Consider the following 15,981-nt stretch of genomic DNA (forward strand, 5'->3'; position numbering starts at 1 on the left):
GAGTTGATGTGATGACATCACAATGAGGTTGTGGATAGTGTCACAGGTTAAGACACACAGTTAACAGCAGTTAGGATATTCAGACTTAAGAGTAACAGTAGTTCTGAAATATCAGAAGTGGCTTAAAACCAATCATGGAAAGTGCTTACACTCAATAAAATAGAGCAGGCAAATTCTTGATTTTGCCCCTACCTGGGATTCTTAGTTCTTTCTCCTTGTTAACCCCAGGAATCTAGGTACTGGTGTTACCTCCAAGTTTATTCTTTTCTGAAATGTCTTTCCCATGTGCCCATTTATTCATATCCAACTTAGAGACCCTATCAAATGCCAGGAACTATCTTAGACACTGGGAAGAAAGCAATAAATAAAACTTTCTGCCTTCCTCTAGTGAAGAGACAAAAAAAAAAAGTTTCAGATGCCAATAGATGTCATGGAAAACCTAAAGCAGGGGAGGATAAAGAATTTTTAAACAAATGCTCAGAAAAAAACTTATAGAGAAGGTGACGACTAAGCACAAACTTGAGGAAGGCTTATCTGCAGTAAGATACGTCAAGGGAACAGTAAGTACCAAGGTCCCCCTTACAAGTGGTACTTAATCACAGTGACGGCACTACCAGTTATCTTTGTTGCACACACCCTGCCTCCTCTGATCATGTGGTTCTTGAAGGCAAAACCCTTTATCTCCAGGGACTTCCATCATTTAGCAAGGAGCATGTATGCTGAGTTTCCAGACACCATTTACAGACAACTAAAGTTAGCCAACTTTAGTTGGTGTGGAAGAGACAGTTTGGGGTAGGGGTAGTGGGAAGAATAAAACAAAATATTAGCAAATTTATTGTAATTGTTATGACTTTATTCTCCAGAATAAAATAAACCTTTAAGACTGGAGTATAAGCAGTCTAAATCACAATGCTTCAAAATTGAGGTTAGTCACATTTTCCTAATAGAAAAATACATAATATGCTGACTTAAACTCTAAATAAAGTAGCACCAGAATCAAGTAATATCCAATGTCCTCAACACTCTTGCTCGTTTTGAGAAATTTCAGTTGAGATAGTTACCAAAGTAGTCAATCCTTTCAGGATTTACATCCCCTGTATTCACACAAACCACCAATTGAACTTGTGCTTCTATAGGTTGGCATTTAGATACTAGCATCTTATATGTAATGACAAGCTATATAGCCAGGCTTTTTATTTATTTTGTAATCAATGTTGGTAGAATATCTATGCTATTGGTTTTCACAACTCTAAAAAATTCACTTGGCAGAATAAAGTGAAACCTATCAGATTTGGAAAAACCATAGTCAAATGAATTCTAGATGACACTTCTAAAAAGTTAAGATATCAAATAGAGCTCACCTGCCCAAAATGGTTCTGCCCCATCCATACTGTTCCTCACTCAGATGAACAGTGTCCACAGATTTTCAGAGTCCAGTCCATATAACACCACATTAGGCAGGGACACATGAACAAGGGCCACTAGTCAGTTGTAAGAAGTCACAGTTTACCAAATAATTAACAATTGTGATGGTGTCACTGCTTAAACCTTGGAGCAGTTGATGTTAAAATAAAAACTACTCACTGAAAGGAGGGCAAGTTTTCAACTCTGTATTTTAATTAAGCTTGAGAGGGTCTGAGCATTAAATACTGTTGAAAAGATAAAACATTCCAGTTTAAACTGAAATGAAGAAATATCTGATTTTGAGCTAGGAATTCATTAAAGCCAGAGAGGTTTTCTTGATTACTTCTTCAGTTTCTCTGTTTCCTGACTTTACTGTTCCTAAATCCCATAAGCAAGGCATGCAGTAATATAACAGGAAATCTAAACTCTAACTACTTTAATATTAAGTTTTCCCATCCTTTTGAAATGTTCTTTTTGTATACAGCAAGGGAAAACTTAGCTTCCTACTAGTGGAATGTTCTCAGGAAAACTGTTCTCACCACTGAGCAGAATAAACTCAGCATTTCAAAGTTGAGTTTAACCAGGCCACTTTTCTACATACAGCAAATTAAACCATGTAATTCCTGAAAAGGCGTGGAGAGGTTTCAAAGAAATATTTGAGAACATCTGCGAAAAACAACTATGACAACCATACAAATAAATGAATACACCAATTCCATTCAAGTTATGAAGATATTTTCCTTTAATTTATCCAAACATTTCACATTCATGAAGTCATTTATTTCAGAGCAAATCTAAGCTTATAATATTAAATTTAAAACAATACAATATTTACAAGACAGTTGACAGGGGAAACTTGCTGGTGGGAAAACAATACAAAATTGTATTTTGCTCTTCAATATCTGCCAGTAAAAACGGCAAACAGCCTTGTCTCTTAACATCTTGGATAAACTGAATAACAAGGAGCCCATAAAGAAAGGGAATGTGCCTTATCCTCAACATTCAGCCGTCTATAGCTTTAGACCCTCAACATTCTTCTTCAAGTTCAACAGCTCCTTTTCCTGCCGCCTTTTCTCCAGCTTGAATGCCAATTTGTTAGCTTTCTTCTCTACTCTTCGTTCCTGTACAAGAGGATTCCTCATGTTATTCATATCTTTAAACTGATACAGATTTTCACAAGAGAAAACTCCTGAAACTTTTCCTCACCAACTCTTTATTAAAAAAATTCTTGTATTTAAAAAATATATTACCTTGCGCTCCTCTTTTATAGCTTGCTTTCTTGCTCTTCTATCTTCTTTGCTTTCATTTTTAGAACGTGGTTGGGTTGATACCTTGGGCAGATCACTGCCATTAATCATCTGCATTCGTTCCACTTGCTTTGCTGTAAGCCCTTTCTTAGGTAAGACATTGAGAGGTATTCCTGTTTTAGAAGATAGGTGGATTTGTTTGGGCTGAAAAACAGATGACACCAGAGTTATTTCCCATGTCTTAAAAATAGCTCACTAATGACACACTGCTGGTGCTATTCCTAATAGTGCTGTCAGCCACAAAGGGATAGCTACTGTGAGAAAATTTGTACACTCCAATTCCCACACTGGATATTTCAAAAAGCTCAGGATACTAGGACTTACCTTTGGTTGATATCTGATAAGCTGTGGATGGTTGTACAAATTTGAGTATGTACCTAAAAAACAAAAATCACACACTAATTAAGTATACTTTAAGTTCAGCAGAGCATTACTAAGATCCCACTATATTCCTGACCTTTGTGTTTTTGTGGTGTGAAATAACACTGAAGTCTCTCTCACAAACATTTAAAAATTATTTCTATTACAACTCAGTAATAGAAATATTACTATTTCCTAATCCTTTACACAAACCCCACAAATCATGCTTCAATAAGTACACTTTTGGTTCAGCAAAAATTACTAAGGTCACTATATTCCTGACCTTGGTGTTTTTGTAGTATAAGATAACACTAGGGTCTCCCTCATAAATGTTTTTAAATTGTTTACAATTCAGTAATAGGAATATTACTCTTTCTAAATCTTTTTCGTAAGTTCCCTGAAAGCTTAATTCTAAAATAGGTGTACTTTTTCAAAGTTGATGTACTTGATACTTTAAAATTACTATCACACTTTCGGCAGCAGAGTGGACACAAAGATACTTACTGCAAATGGATTCACAATCCCACTTCTCTTTGGCTTCTTCAAGAACGACAGTAATAATCTCTTCCTCCTCAGATTCATCAAGCTCATTCATTGGTAGGTCTTGATCCTCCAGGGGTTCAAGAGTATTCAATTTTACACAGCTTTTGGTTATGTTTTTAAAAAAGAAGACAAGGGAGATGGGGGATTCCCCATTATTATATGTGATTAAAACAACTACAAAGGGGCTGGGGATATAGGTCAGTTGGTAGAGTGCTTGCCTTGCATGCACAAGGCCCTGGGTTCGATCCCCAGTACCACAAAAAAAAAAAAAAAAAAAAAAAACCTACAAAAACTATCATAGTTTTTTAAATCCACATACTCCTATGCTTTTTACTTCCCATCAAACTGCATTATACACAGCTCTGCCTCTCCCTTCTAGTAGGTTCTGGACATTTACACTCCTGTTAAGTAGATAAGATCTATCTGCAAGTTTATACGGTTGTGTATGAAAAAAGATGGAGAAGACAAATGCTTTTGAAGCCTAAAAAAAGCACAAGTCAATCCATCTCTTCAAAGTATTTACATCGTTCAAAGTGTGTAGCTCTTTTCCCTGCTGTGGGACTGCATATTTCAGAACATCTGACCTTTCTAGCAGATTTAAACTTCTCATGAGCCAAGTGCAGTGGTGCATGTCTGTAATCCCAGCAGCTTGGGAGGCTGAGGCAGGAGGATCAAGAGTTCAAAGCCTGCCTCAGCAATGGTGAGGAGCTAAGCAACTCAGTGAGACACTGACTCTTAAAAAAAAAAAATAGGGCTGGGGATGTGGCTCAGTGGTTGAGTATCCCAAGTTTAATCCCTCGTAGCTGCCACTACTCCCCCTCAAAAAAAATCCTTATGAGTTTCTCTCAGAAAAAAGTCACCTTGATGCAGATGCCGATTCACCAAATAATTCACTAGTCACTTCTACAAAACAACTGGAAATGCAAACTATTATCCTGCTATAAGCCACGACTACTTGCTTTTGAGAACACCCAGCATTTCAGAAAGATGAAAACAAAGTGCAAAATTTGGAGTAATTCTTTAGCCAAAAATGGTAGAAGTACCACCCTACTCCCCAAATGGAATGTGTCCTCCCATTTCCCACTGACACTCAGATATCCAGTCATGACTCTTCTCAAGTCAAGGAAATACAGAATGTGGTTCCCAGTATGCCTCCAGTGTCACATTTAGCTTCAGAATTCTTAATACCAAAATGCAGACAAAACTGATGAGCAATCTATGGGCCAAGGTTGATAGAAAATGTACTACTTCCTTACTAATGGAATCTGACTAGAATTTCACTTGAAGCACTACAGATCTTATTTAGAGATGGGGAAAAAAGTAGCTAAACAAGGAAAGGAAAGTTGCCTTACTTCTCTGCCTTCTCTTTATAGTAGTCATTCAAAACTTCCTGTAAGCGATTGCTGTCTACTTGAATGGAACCTTCCAATTCAGCATTATCCAGAGCTCCAATCTCAACATCATCATATTGTTCATAAAACTTGAAACAGAAATAAAATACCATTAAAAATAAACAAATTCATTAACTACAGTATTTAAATGTTATTTGTGTTTCAACTTTATTTCTACACATCATTTAAGCACTACTATAAGATCAGAACTACCATTAAAATATTTGCAGAGATTTAGCACCACAATTGGGTATAGAAATATTTCGGATTTCAAGCCAGTACTTCCAAATTCATTTACACTGAAAATAGGCTTCCATTTAAAATGAAAATGAAAAGGAGTTACTCTACTGAGCTTGAAGAATAAAATGCTAGGCAGAGATCTTTACCTCAGAACATTTTAAAAACACTTTCAAATTCCTTTGTTATAAAGACTAAAAGATCATGTAATTGAACACAGCCTCCAATTAATGTATCATTTTATTCTGGTTTGATAGTATTTATTATATTAATCAAATAGCGTTAACATTGTTGGCCTTTGTTATAGTATGCAAATGGTGATGCATCTCCTGACAAGTGAGGTCATTTGTAGTAACAGGTGGCTTTTTTTTTATTCTTTTGGTTTTGAGAAATGAACCCAGGGTTTTGCACGTGCCAGCTTGCAACATTCCTATCCCTTTTTAAAATTTTTATTTTGAGACAGGGTCTTAATAATTTGATCGGGCTGGCCTTGAGCTTTTAATCCTCCTGCTTCAGCCTCCTGAGTAGTTGGGATTACAGGTGTATGCTGCCATCACACCCAGCAACAAATGGACTCTCTTAACAGATAAGAGAACCTAATGTCTTGTGAGATTGCAGCAAAGGTAGAACTGTGTCTTGGGTTTTTCTGGAAGGGAACCATTCCTTCACTCACTCATCCTATCAAACAGTGAATTCCTACTGCATGCCAGACACTGCTTTATGACTGGGCATGTACCAGTGAGAAAATCACACAAGAATCTCTGCCCTTGGGAAACTCATATTATAATCCGAGATAAACCTATATACAATGAACAATAAATAAGCATGTTAGAGATGATATCAGGAGGTGGAGAGTGCTACAGGACAGGATGGGTAGGACAGAGAACCTATAAAGACAGTCTAGAGAATGGGATGGAAGCCCTGGAGAAAGTTCATGATTGGAGAACCAAATTAAGTACATTACAATTTATGCTTTGAAAGTATCTTATACTTTTTACTTCTTTTCTGTTCTTTGGTTTTAGTTACGTCTGGAAACTCCAGATATGAACAAATGAAACAAAATAAATCTTGTTTATAATCAGGCCAATGCTTCAGGAAAATAAAATCTTGCAGAATGTGTTCAGAGAGGTTCAGAATCAAAATGTTAGAACTCAAAAGAGGAAAGTCAGGATGTCTGATCAGCCAACTCTTGGGATCTATACACGTTCTTTCTGGAATTAAAACGATTGTGTTTGTATGCTGTTTCAATTAAAAGACATAGGCCATTTCTAATCCTGAAAGTTGTAGCTTTGGGTTCTACTTTCCCACTTTTTCAGAAGTGACAGTTACTAGGAGAAAGCAGACATTTTTTGGAGACCTCACCTTCTCAAACCTCTCATCATGTAGGGTCAGCTGTTCATTTCTCCTCATGACTGAGGAAGTCATAGAATACTCTGTGAACCGACTTTTCGTTTCTTCGTCCCAGAACAACTGCTTTTCTATGGGTCCAAGAGGCTTCCTGGGGGCAGACATGTCATCATCTGACAACGAGCCTGCAGAGTCACAGCCAACATCACTATCTCTCCCCGTCTCATCATCCACATCTTCCCAGTCACTGCCATCTTCACTTTCAGATTTCCTAAATTCCAAGAGTCACAGAACAAATTAATTTTACACAAGTAAAACATGAGGGTGCTTCAGGAACAGTTCTTAAGTAGATAGGAATAGAGGTGCTGATGGGGTAAGAAAAGCAATGAAGTGGCAATTGATATTCTTGGACTTTAGCCCCAACTATACATAAAGAGCTCATGTCTCAAATTAAATTATTTTTTGCTCTAAAATAGATGTCCCAGATTAATTCTCTCAAAGGTCTTTTCCTACTAAAACATGGTTATCCTCCCACTGAAGAAGCCAGTCTTGTCATCTGTGTTTTGAAATAATCCACACATACTGTGTATCCGTTCTCTCTTCCTCTCCTGTAGGCTTATTGGCCTGAAGAATAAAGTCATCTTCAAGCAGATTATCTGGATCATCAAAATCAAAATCATCATCAAGAGCTGCAACAATGTCAGGATCAAAATCCAGTCGAGGTCCTAAAAGGAAAACAAAAATTGAGCAAGAATTTTCAAGAAAGCACCATTCACTTTACAAAAACTGTGCATCCATAATGTAAAATGCTAAATTCTATTATGTAGTAAGAATAAAAGAATGATTTAAAACCTTAAGTTCAGTCTAGTTAGGAACAGAGCTGAAAGGCAAACTTTCTCTTTCAGTATTCATTGGGAAAAACACTCTTCCACTACAGATGTATATTGAACTTAGAATCTAAATATCAACTCAGAGCTTTCACCTGCACAAAGAAACTGGGCTTTAAATTCACCTGCTAGAAGTAACTCAAATTAAGCATTTACAGACTGTTACACTTTGTTTTCTCAACTACAAGATTTTAATAAATCTCAACCTATTTCTTCAGCTATATTCTTCCATCTTAAAAAACAAAACAAAACAAAACAAAACAAAAGTTCAAGAAAACCTTTCAGGTTCAATCTTTTGATCTGACACAGATTCCAATACTGTCTGCTACGTGGCCACCACTTAACTTCTCAGGAGCATTTCTTACTAATCCTCATCCTTCCTTCTGGCATGCTAAAATGTAAGCAGCTTCTGATATTTGTGTTCTCTTGCTTTTGCAGTCTTCTTTGTGAAATAACTTTTCTTCTCCATGCCTTCCTCCTTCTGTCACGTGCCTTTTATTAAGAAATCAGCAGGGGGCTGGGGCATTGCTTAGTGGTACAGCACCTGCCTCACATGCACCATGCTCTGGGTTTGCTCTCCACCACCATGCAAATAAATTTACAAATATCAAGAAACATTAACCTAAACATCCTCTAGGAAGTCTTGCCTAACAACCTGAAACTGGGTCTGGTACCCCTTGCCTCACCAGTATTTAACCATCTGAAATTACTATTTTTTTAGCAGTTATTATTTTTACAACTGAAGTAAAATCCTTGAGATCAGGGACTAAGCTTTGTTCTGTTTAACCTAAGATCCTGCTATGCTCTGGCAACTTAAGTCTGTAGAAAAATCAATGCATCAAGGCAAATGTTAAGTCAATAATTAAGGCAACCTGGGATAAAATATCAAAATACTATTTCTGTGGATGTTCATGTTTGTTCTAGATGACAATGTTGATGCTAAAACTTTTTAAAAAACAGTTTCAGGGTACCTTAAGTAGATGGTAAAATAAACTTCTATAAAATATTTGTATACTCTTGGGAGAAATTCTGGAAAAGATTATTGTTCAAAATTACAGTATCTGAAATGAATGTGTCACTGTTTTTGTAAAAGGCTAGGTGATTTAAAATTTCTCTATTAGACTGCCATAAACTAGAATCTCTTAGAGATCCCCTTCAACTGGGGAATTTGATGGCACAACACAAAAGGCTGCTGACCACGTTTGTCCCTTCCTCGTGACCTTTAACATCAATTAGACACATCCTAGTTGTTTCAACCCTTTTTCAAGGATAGAAAAAACCCTACATAAAACACAATTTATCCACTTGAAAAGTTACAGAAATTAAACACACCTGAAACTGGAGCCGCTTTATTTAACAACCCAACATCTTCCTCAAAATCTGATGCGAACACAGATGAAGGCAACTTAATTCCAGTACTCTTAAAAAAAGAAATTAGACAACTGTTAGGTTTATTTTGAAAATACTTCTCAACTACTGTACTGGGTTGAAAAGTGTCCCCCCAAAATTTATGTTGACCCAGCCCCCTAGACTGTGACCATATTTGAAATAAAGCCTTTATGGTTTAACTATGGTTTATCTTCTTTGAAGCTCAGGTTGAAATTTACTCCTTACTATAAGGTATTAGATCAGGTAGGAAGAGGTGACCCGAGCTCTGTTCTCATGAATGATCTAAACCATTCATGTGATTACAGTGGGTCTGTTATAAAAGTCAGTGTGCTAGGTCACTCACATGTTCCCTGTGATGTCTTGGGTCTCTGCCAGCAAGAAGGCCATCACCACATTCAGTCCCTCAACCCTGGACGTGAGCCAAAATAAAACTTTTTTCCTTGTACTTAAGATTGTGGTATTGTTATTAGCAAAAGAAAATTCACTAAGTCTTATACATGTAAATAGTTAAGATGAGGTCATACTGAATTAGGGTGAGCTCTAGTCCACTGGCCAGTATGCTCTTACAGAGGCCAGGAATAGACAGACACATCAGGGAGAATGCAATGTGAAGATGGAGGCACACTGTAGCAAAACATCCATAAGTCAAGGAACTCTAAGGACAGACTGCCACCAAGCTCCAGAAGTCACAAGTAAGGAAAGCAACAGAACCCCCCTGATCCCCTAAGAAAGAACTGAATCTGGGCTGGGGCTGTAGCCCAGTGGCAGAGCACTTGCCTAGCACGTGTGAGGCACTGGGTTCAATCCTTAGCACCATGTAAACATAAAATAAAGGCATGCTGTCCATCTACAACTACAAAAAAAAAAAAAAAAAAAAAAAAAAAAAACTGAACCTGCCAATAATTTGATTTCAGACTTCTGACCTCCAGAACAATGAGACAATAAATTTCTGTTCTTTTAAGTCATGAAGTATATGGTAATTTGTTACCACAGACCTAGGAAACTGTCACAACTACATTCTGTAATCTCTCACCTGTGTGCCAGTTACACATTCCATCATCACTCCAGAAGTAACTCCCCTACAGTTCTTAATAACACTTACTCTAGTACATTATTCCACTTAACCCTCAAACCCAGTAAGGTGTGTGTTTTAGTGAAAGAACAGAAGCTTAAAAGGGTTAAACATTATGACTGCCTGAGACTGGTCACTAAGAGGTTTCAGGACAAATCTAGAGCTTGTAATTCCACTTGCCTGAAGTTTCAAAACAAATTTAATCTTTTCCTCTTAAAACCAAAGAAAACATCCCAATTTCTAGTAACAGTAAAGCCTTTCTTTGCATCAGCTATCTTAAATCCTACAGTGGTCATAATCATCTCTCTGTCCCTATGTCCCTTTGAACTCTTGCAGAGAATGACTTTACTCCCCTTCTTTGGGCACCATCCAATTTATGAATAACCAAGATGTAGATTGTGCCTTCAGTCCACCCCTAATCCAACCTTCATACCTCTGTCCAAATAAACTCCTTTAGTTATTTTCCTGAATTTATAACAGGTCCTGATTCTTCACTTTGTATTTAAGTTCCTCCACATAAGGCCATATAAAATCAAGGCCTACTCCGTGTATCCAAATTTCTTACTATAATAAGACACAAATCAAATCCAGTTCCTCACTGTCATATAATAACTCAAAATAATTTAAGTAGCCACATGCCTATCACTGTGACCTACAATACTACATATACATACATACCCACAATATATGTATATATATATACACACACTATACACACACATACTCTTAGGTTTTTTTTTTTTTTTTTTTTTTTTTTTTTTTTTTTTAAACAGCATTCTTTGGGATTATCCTTAGAATTCTAGACTAAAAAGCAGGGAGGGGCTCTGCCTCAGTAAATTTAGTGAATTTACCCATGGGAACATTCTTCAAGTCTTGGAAAGTAGTCAGTCACATACACGATGGAGATTAGATAGTGATTACTTTCCCTTTTAGAAGACTATAACTTTTTTGGTTGCAGTAGTTCCCATCTGGAGTTTGCTCGGCTACTTTCTACCATGACACCACCCTCATGAAAATCAGGACAAGGTCAAGCATTATTTCTGTAGTGTCTTTTCTAATTGCCTCATGTTCTGTTTCTAAGGTTTATTCTTTTTCTAAGGTGTTATGGTTTAGATGTGATGTCCCCCAAAAGTTCACATGTATGTGAGCCAATGCAAGGTTTGGAGGACAAATGACTGGGTAATAGCCTTAACCTAATCAGTGAATTACACCCCCCCCCACACACACACCCTGGGATTAACTGAGTGGTAACTAGAGGCAGGTGGGGTGTGGCTGGAGGTGGTTCACTAGGGTATATATGGGGTATATATTTTGTATCTGGAGAGTGGAATCTCTCTCTCTCTGTTTCCTGATCATCACGTGAGCTGGTTCCCTCTGCCATCTGCCACCTCAAGTCCCGAGGAATGGAGTTAGTTGCCTATGGACTAAGACCTCTGAAACCATGAGGTCTATTCAATTCTGATTTGTCACAAATTAAAGTCATAAAAGTACATGGGAACAATGTACATTTTTTGCATAGTGGTACAGAATATCAATGGCACTTTTGTTTTTAAACATAATTCATTTATCCTTATAAATAAACCAAAGTGTTCATTCAATAGCCTTATTCTTTTTTTTTTTTTTTTTTTTGTGGTGCTGGGGATTGAACTCAGGACCTTGTGTATGCAAGGCAAGTACTCTACCAACTTAGCTATATCCCTAGCCCCTCAACAGTCTTATTCTATCAAAAAAAAAAAAAGAAAAAAAAAAAAAAAAACAATTAGTGATTTCTTTTACCCAAAATTAAGGATTAAAAGCTTAACTCTTAATAAGATTCAGCCAAAGGAATATTATGACTTTATTAAAAACTTTCTTCCTAGGAAAAATAAAGAAGTTTAACAACTACTAGGCCTCTCCTCTCCCTCAATGGGGTACAGAAGGAAGTCTCAACAAGTACCCTACTGCTGATGTAACAGCCTTGGGAAAGAATGGAAAAGTTGGTTCTACTATGGTATCAACACAGTGGTGGAATGCAGAGCCTTACAAGAACTATGTCCTAATTCACAAATGGAACAGCTGCAGTCATTACCTCGATCTCTGGGATGATTTCCTGAAACCTAACACTTTTGACTCTGCTTAAGAGACAAGCTATGGATTAGAAGAACTGTGATCACATCTTCACTGAGGAAAGGAGCACCAGATCAGGACAAGATTAGAAAACAAGAAGCTGGGGAAAATTGGTGTCCCCATTTTTAATCTCTTCTTTGTCTATAATTCTAGTGAAAATTTCCTTTATTTTAATTGCTAGGTGATATAGAAGTTTCCCATAAGAAAATTTACTTTATACTAAAACAGAAGCACACAACATGGGCTCCTTACCATAAATGGTGGGGGTGGCAGGGGATAAGCATATCTTTAATGAGTAGTACTAGTTTTATATAAACATGTGCCCTCATTTCTACCTAAAAGATAAAAAAGTATTAAAATGGACCACACTTTTGTTGAGAAGACTAACAGGCATTTCATTACAATCTATTTATGTTATTTTCTCTTATGATTAGCCTGCAGCTTTTACAAAAGTGTGGAAAATTGAAGTAGTTGATAAAAGTTATAGTCTATCTTGGAACAGTTTGATCCTGAAATGGTTGTTAATATAAAGTTGGCTGCCTTTCCTCTAGTGAAAAGAGCTGTCTCACATGACTCACCAATCAGAAGTCCTGAAACTCTCAAATGTGACTTTTATCACCAAAGAGATAGCCTACTCTTCTCCTGATGGTATAGATATGCACACACATACACAATTCTAAGTGGCAATATGGCCTATCTATGCTCTTCATACACCATTTTTTTTTTTTTTTTTTTGCCTGAAACAGTCATATTGATTTAAAACAACCAGGGGTTTCTTCACTCTTTCCCACATTCATGCTCTCACCCTTAAATTGTTGAAAAGGCTTACTGGAATTACTGAAGTTTCTTCTTTCTCATCTCTGCTGTAGTGAAAGGTACTGGTGGGAATAAGCTCTGAGGGGCCAGATGGTTCCTTCAGGTGCTGTAGATAGTCATAGTCATCATCAAAGAACACACCATACTTCCTCTGTTCTGCTCGTCTTTCTTCATCATTTACCTTGGACAACAACAAAAAGAAATTAGTACACCTGTGGATAAGGCCCAGGAATCTTACTATAAGCACAAATTCCATACTAGGAGGAGATGGCACATGTACACTGGCTCACAGGAATGAGATAAAGAATTCTCGTCAATCTCAGGAAAAGCAGAACTTCTAAACCAGGTTCTACATAAAATGGAGTGAAAACAAACCATTTGCCAGCAGGGAGACTGAAATGGATCACTTGAATCCACAAGTTTAAGATCAATCCAGGCAACTTTGCAAGAACTTCTCTTGATAAATAAAACAAATAGGAACAAAAACAATTCCTTCTATTATCATTTCCATGCAATAATTCAAGCTAAGAAACACAGGCTTTTATCATGTATTTGGAGAGTTAGAAGAGTTGTGGGTTTCGAATGGGAAGTAAAATTTCCTCAATATACTGAAGAACTAAAAACATGGCTAATGTCCTCCAATACTTCCTTTTATATCATCTACACTTAACAAGTACACTCTAGCAAAATCAAACCAATCTTTTCAAGGCTCCCTGACATTTTCTAAAGCTAATGCATGATGAGCTCAGATACTTTATATTTCATGAGATGAATGACCAGGAGGCAAATGGAGTCTACAAAAAGACTACTATAAATGGCTGATCTCAGGAAAGCAGAGGTTGAACATATGGTTGTGTCCTAAATAACATCATGCAGCTTTGCAGCTGGTGGTTTAGTAAAGCTGATCATTATTTTGTAAGAATTATTCATTTAAACATCTCAAATGAAGATGCTTTACCATCCCAATCAAAATAAACATGTATGATGCAAAAATTTTAGTACATGTATTAAAAATTGAGTCACAATTTCTCAGAAGACCAGTTATTTGAAAATAATAGTTGGTCAGCAATTTATTAAAACTACTAACAGAGAATGGAGTATATCTCAGTGGCAGAGTGTTTGCCTAGAATATGCAAGGCCTTGTTTAGATCCTCAGCATCATGAAAAACAAAAACAAACAAAACCCCTAATAGTCTACCTATAAACTTACTAGCTAAAGAACAAAGTCTACCTTCTGTGTAGGTAACAAAACCCTCTGGGGCGCGGTCTCATCTGCCGCTAAAGGATCTCGTTGACTCCGGTGGACCAAGTGAAAAGACACAGCTTTCTTCTTCTCTATAAATGGCTTTTTCTTCCTGTGAGGCTTCAAAGGAAGAGAATCAGAACAATTCATTAAAACAGGATCCAAAACAGTAAATGATACCTTAATCTTCACAGGCAGTTTCAATAAATTATATGAAGGATCAACAAACTTTTCAGATATACAATTTTAGGGTAGGCAATGACAGCTGTGCTCTGTAGAACCCACGACTTCTTTCAACAAACATTAGTTGGGCACTTACTCTATGCCAGACCTTGTTATGGGAGATGGGAATATAGTAGTGGAAAAGTCCGATAAAATTCCTGGTCTTAGCAATCAAATCAACAAGATAATGATTTCAGGTGAAGAAAATTAAATACGGTGATGCACAAATGACTCAAGAGTCTCTTTAGACTGGGTGTTCTGAGGACCTCCCTGTGACAGGTTGAACCGTACCTGGACAGTGAGTCTGCCACAAAAAAATCTGGAGTAGAGTGTTCCAGACAAGGTAGACATGTCTCTACCAACTCGTAAATAAAACCAGGACACAAGGAGCTGCTTAAATTTACTAAGACCCATTTCCATCTCTAAACATTTTTATTTTGCGATTCAACCTTGATTTTCTAATCAGAAACCAACTGAGTGACTTTCTTTACAAGGGCCCAACATTACTCTCCCACAAGGTGTTTTTCCCCCAGAGTAAACAAGCAGATACATCTGCCACTCCTACGACTGGAGTGACCAGCAGCTCCCGCTCCGCCCAACCCCGCGAAGCAGGGTGCAGACGGGTGGTGCAGCATTCGGGGCAGGGGTCACAGGTTTTCCATGAACCGAAGCCTCGCAGAGATGCAGGCACCTAGGGGTAAGAGGAAGGCCATCGCTCGGGACTATTCCCCCCGCGGAGAGTGCCTTCGGATGACGAGGGTGACCCATTTCGGATCGCTGTGCGTCAAGCAGCCTCTGACAGAACGCAGCCCGAGGGAGCTGTAGCCACTGGCATTACCGGAACCAATCCGGTCTCGGCAAAACCACGGCTCCCGGTCGCCGAGACGAACGAGGCTTGCTCACCATACTACAGCCGCGCGGCGCTCACCCCCCAACACACGGCGGCCACCACAGCCTCGAAACCCCGGGGACACCAAGGGCCGGCTCACGATCGGGTCTCTAGGCCTAGACACACGTGCGACCACAGGTCCCGGGCGGTACGTCACGCAACAGCCCGTGAAAACGGACCAATCGCTGAGGAGCTGCTGGGTCGCCGCCGGAAGTTACGTTGCTTGCGTCGTCTCAACGGTCGCGAGAGCTATGGGAGGCGGGGCTAGCCTGGTTCCCGCCCCCTGGCGGGCGGCGCTTTTCGGGTGGCATTCTCCCACAGGGGAAAGCGGGTTGCGGGGCGACGCTGTGTTGGGGTGCGGTAGGGGTTGCTGCGTGTGGGCGGCTTTCCTTTGTAGCGTCCTCTGCCGAGACCAGGGCGAATGTAGCATCCCTATGGACTGGTGTCCCTTACCTAGTCCCAAGCGTAGAACACAAAAAGCCCTGTACAGGTACCCCGAAGAAAGGTGGCTACCCTCCGGGTCACGGAGGTTTCCGGTTCCCTCTCTTCTACGCGAGGGCCGAATCGGTTGCTTAGCAACGGGGGTCGGGCCTTGCTGTTGCAGGCTACCCCAGACTTGATTCGGCCTGCGCCTTCCACCGTTCTGTGCACTGCCCCCACCTATCCCGTTAACAAAACCTCCGACGATGCTGGCTGTAGAGACATTGAAGTAATAAAATATATCCAGAATCTCTGGCGTTTGCATATCTTACTACGAAAATGCTTTTC

General features: G+C 38.7%; 1 protein-coding gene across 1 annotated transcript; it reads right to left on the minus strand.

Annotated features, from left to right (window-relative positions):
* Positions 1-1,192: 1,192 nt before the first annotated feature.
* On the minus strand, positions 1,193-15,382 carry Ltv1 (LTV1 ribosome biogenesis factor). Its single transcript, XM_047557056.1, has 11 exons — positions 15,228-15,382; positions 14,091-14,222; positions 12,873-13,040; positions 8,809-8,896; positions 7,173-7,314; positions 6,605-6,860; positions 4,967-5,094; positions 3,576-3,715; positions 3,036-3,088; positions 2,655-2,855; positions 1,193-2,525 (listed from the first exon to the last, which is right to left on the minus strand). The coding sequence occupies exons 1-11, from the start codon at positions 15,228-15,230 to the stop codon at positions 2,415-2,417; spliced, it is 1,422 nt and encodes a 473-aa protein (XP_047413012.1). The 5' UTR covers positions 15,231-15,382; the 3' UTR covers positions 1,193-2,414.
* Positions 15,383-15,981: the final 599 nt, after the last annotated feature.

Source organism: Sciurus carolinensis, chromosome 7, assembly GCF_902686445.1.
Source record: "Sciurus carolinensis chromosome 7, mSciCar1.2, whole genome shotgun sequence".
Taxonomy (NCBI): Eukaryota; Metazoa; Chordata; class Mammalia; order Rodentia; family Sciuridae; genus Sciurus; species Sciurus carolinensis.

What these genes read in the sequence shown, in the direction of transcription:
- Ltv1 (XM_047557056.1), bottom strand. An exon ending in TAAAGCGGCTCCAGTTTCAG is followed by an intron (nt 7,315 to 8,808) that starts GTGTGTTTAATT and finishes TTTTCCTTTTAG; the next exon opens with GACCTCGACTGGATTTTGAT. An exon ending in GGATTGTGAATCCATTTGCA is followed by an intron (nt 3,089 to 3,575) that starts GTAAGTATCTTT and finishes TTTGTTTTTTAG; the next exon opens with GTACATACTCAAATTTGTAC.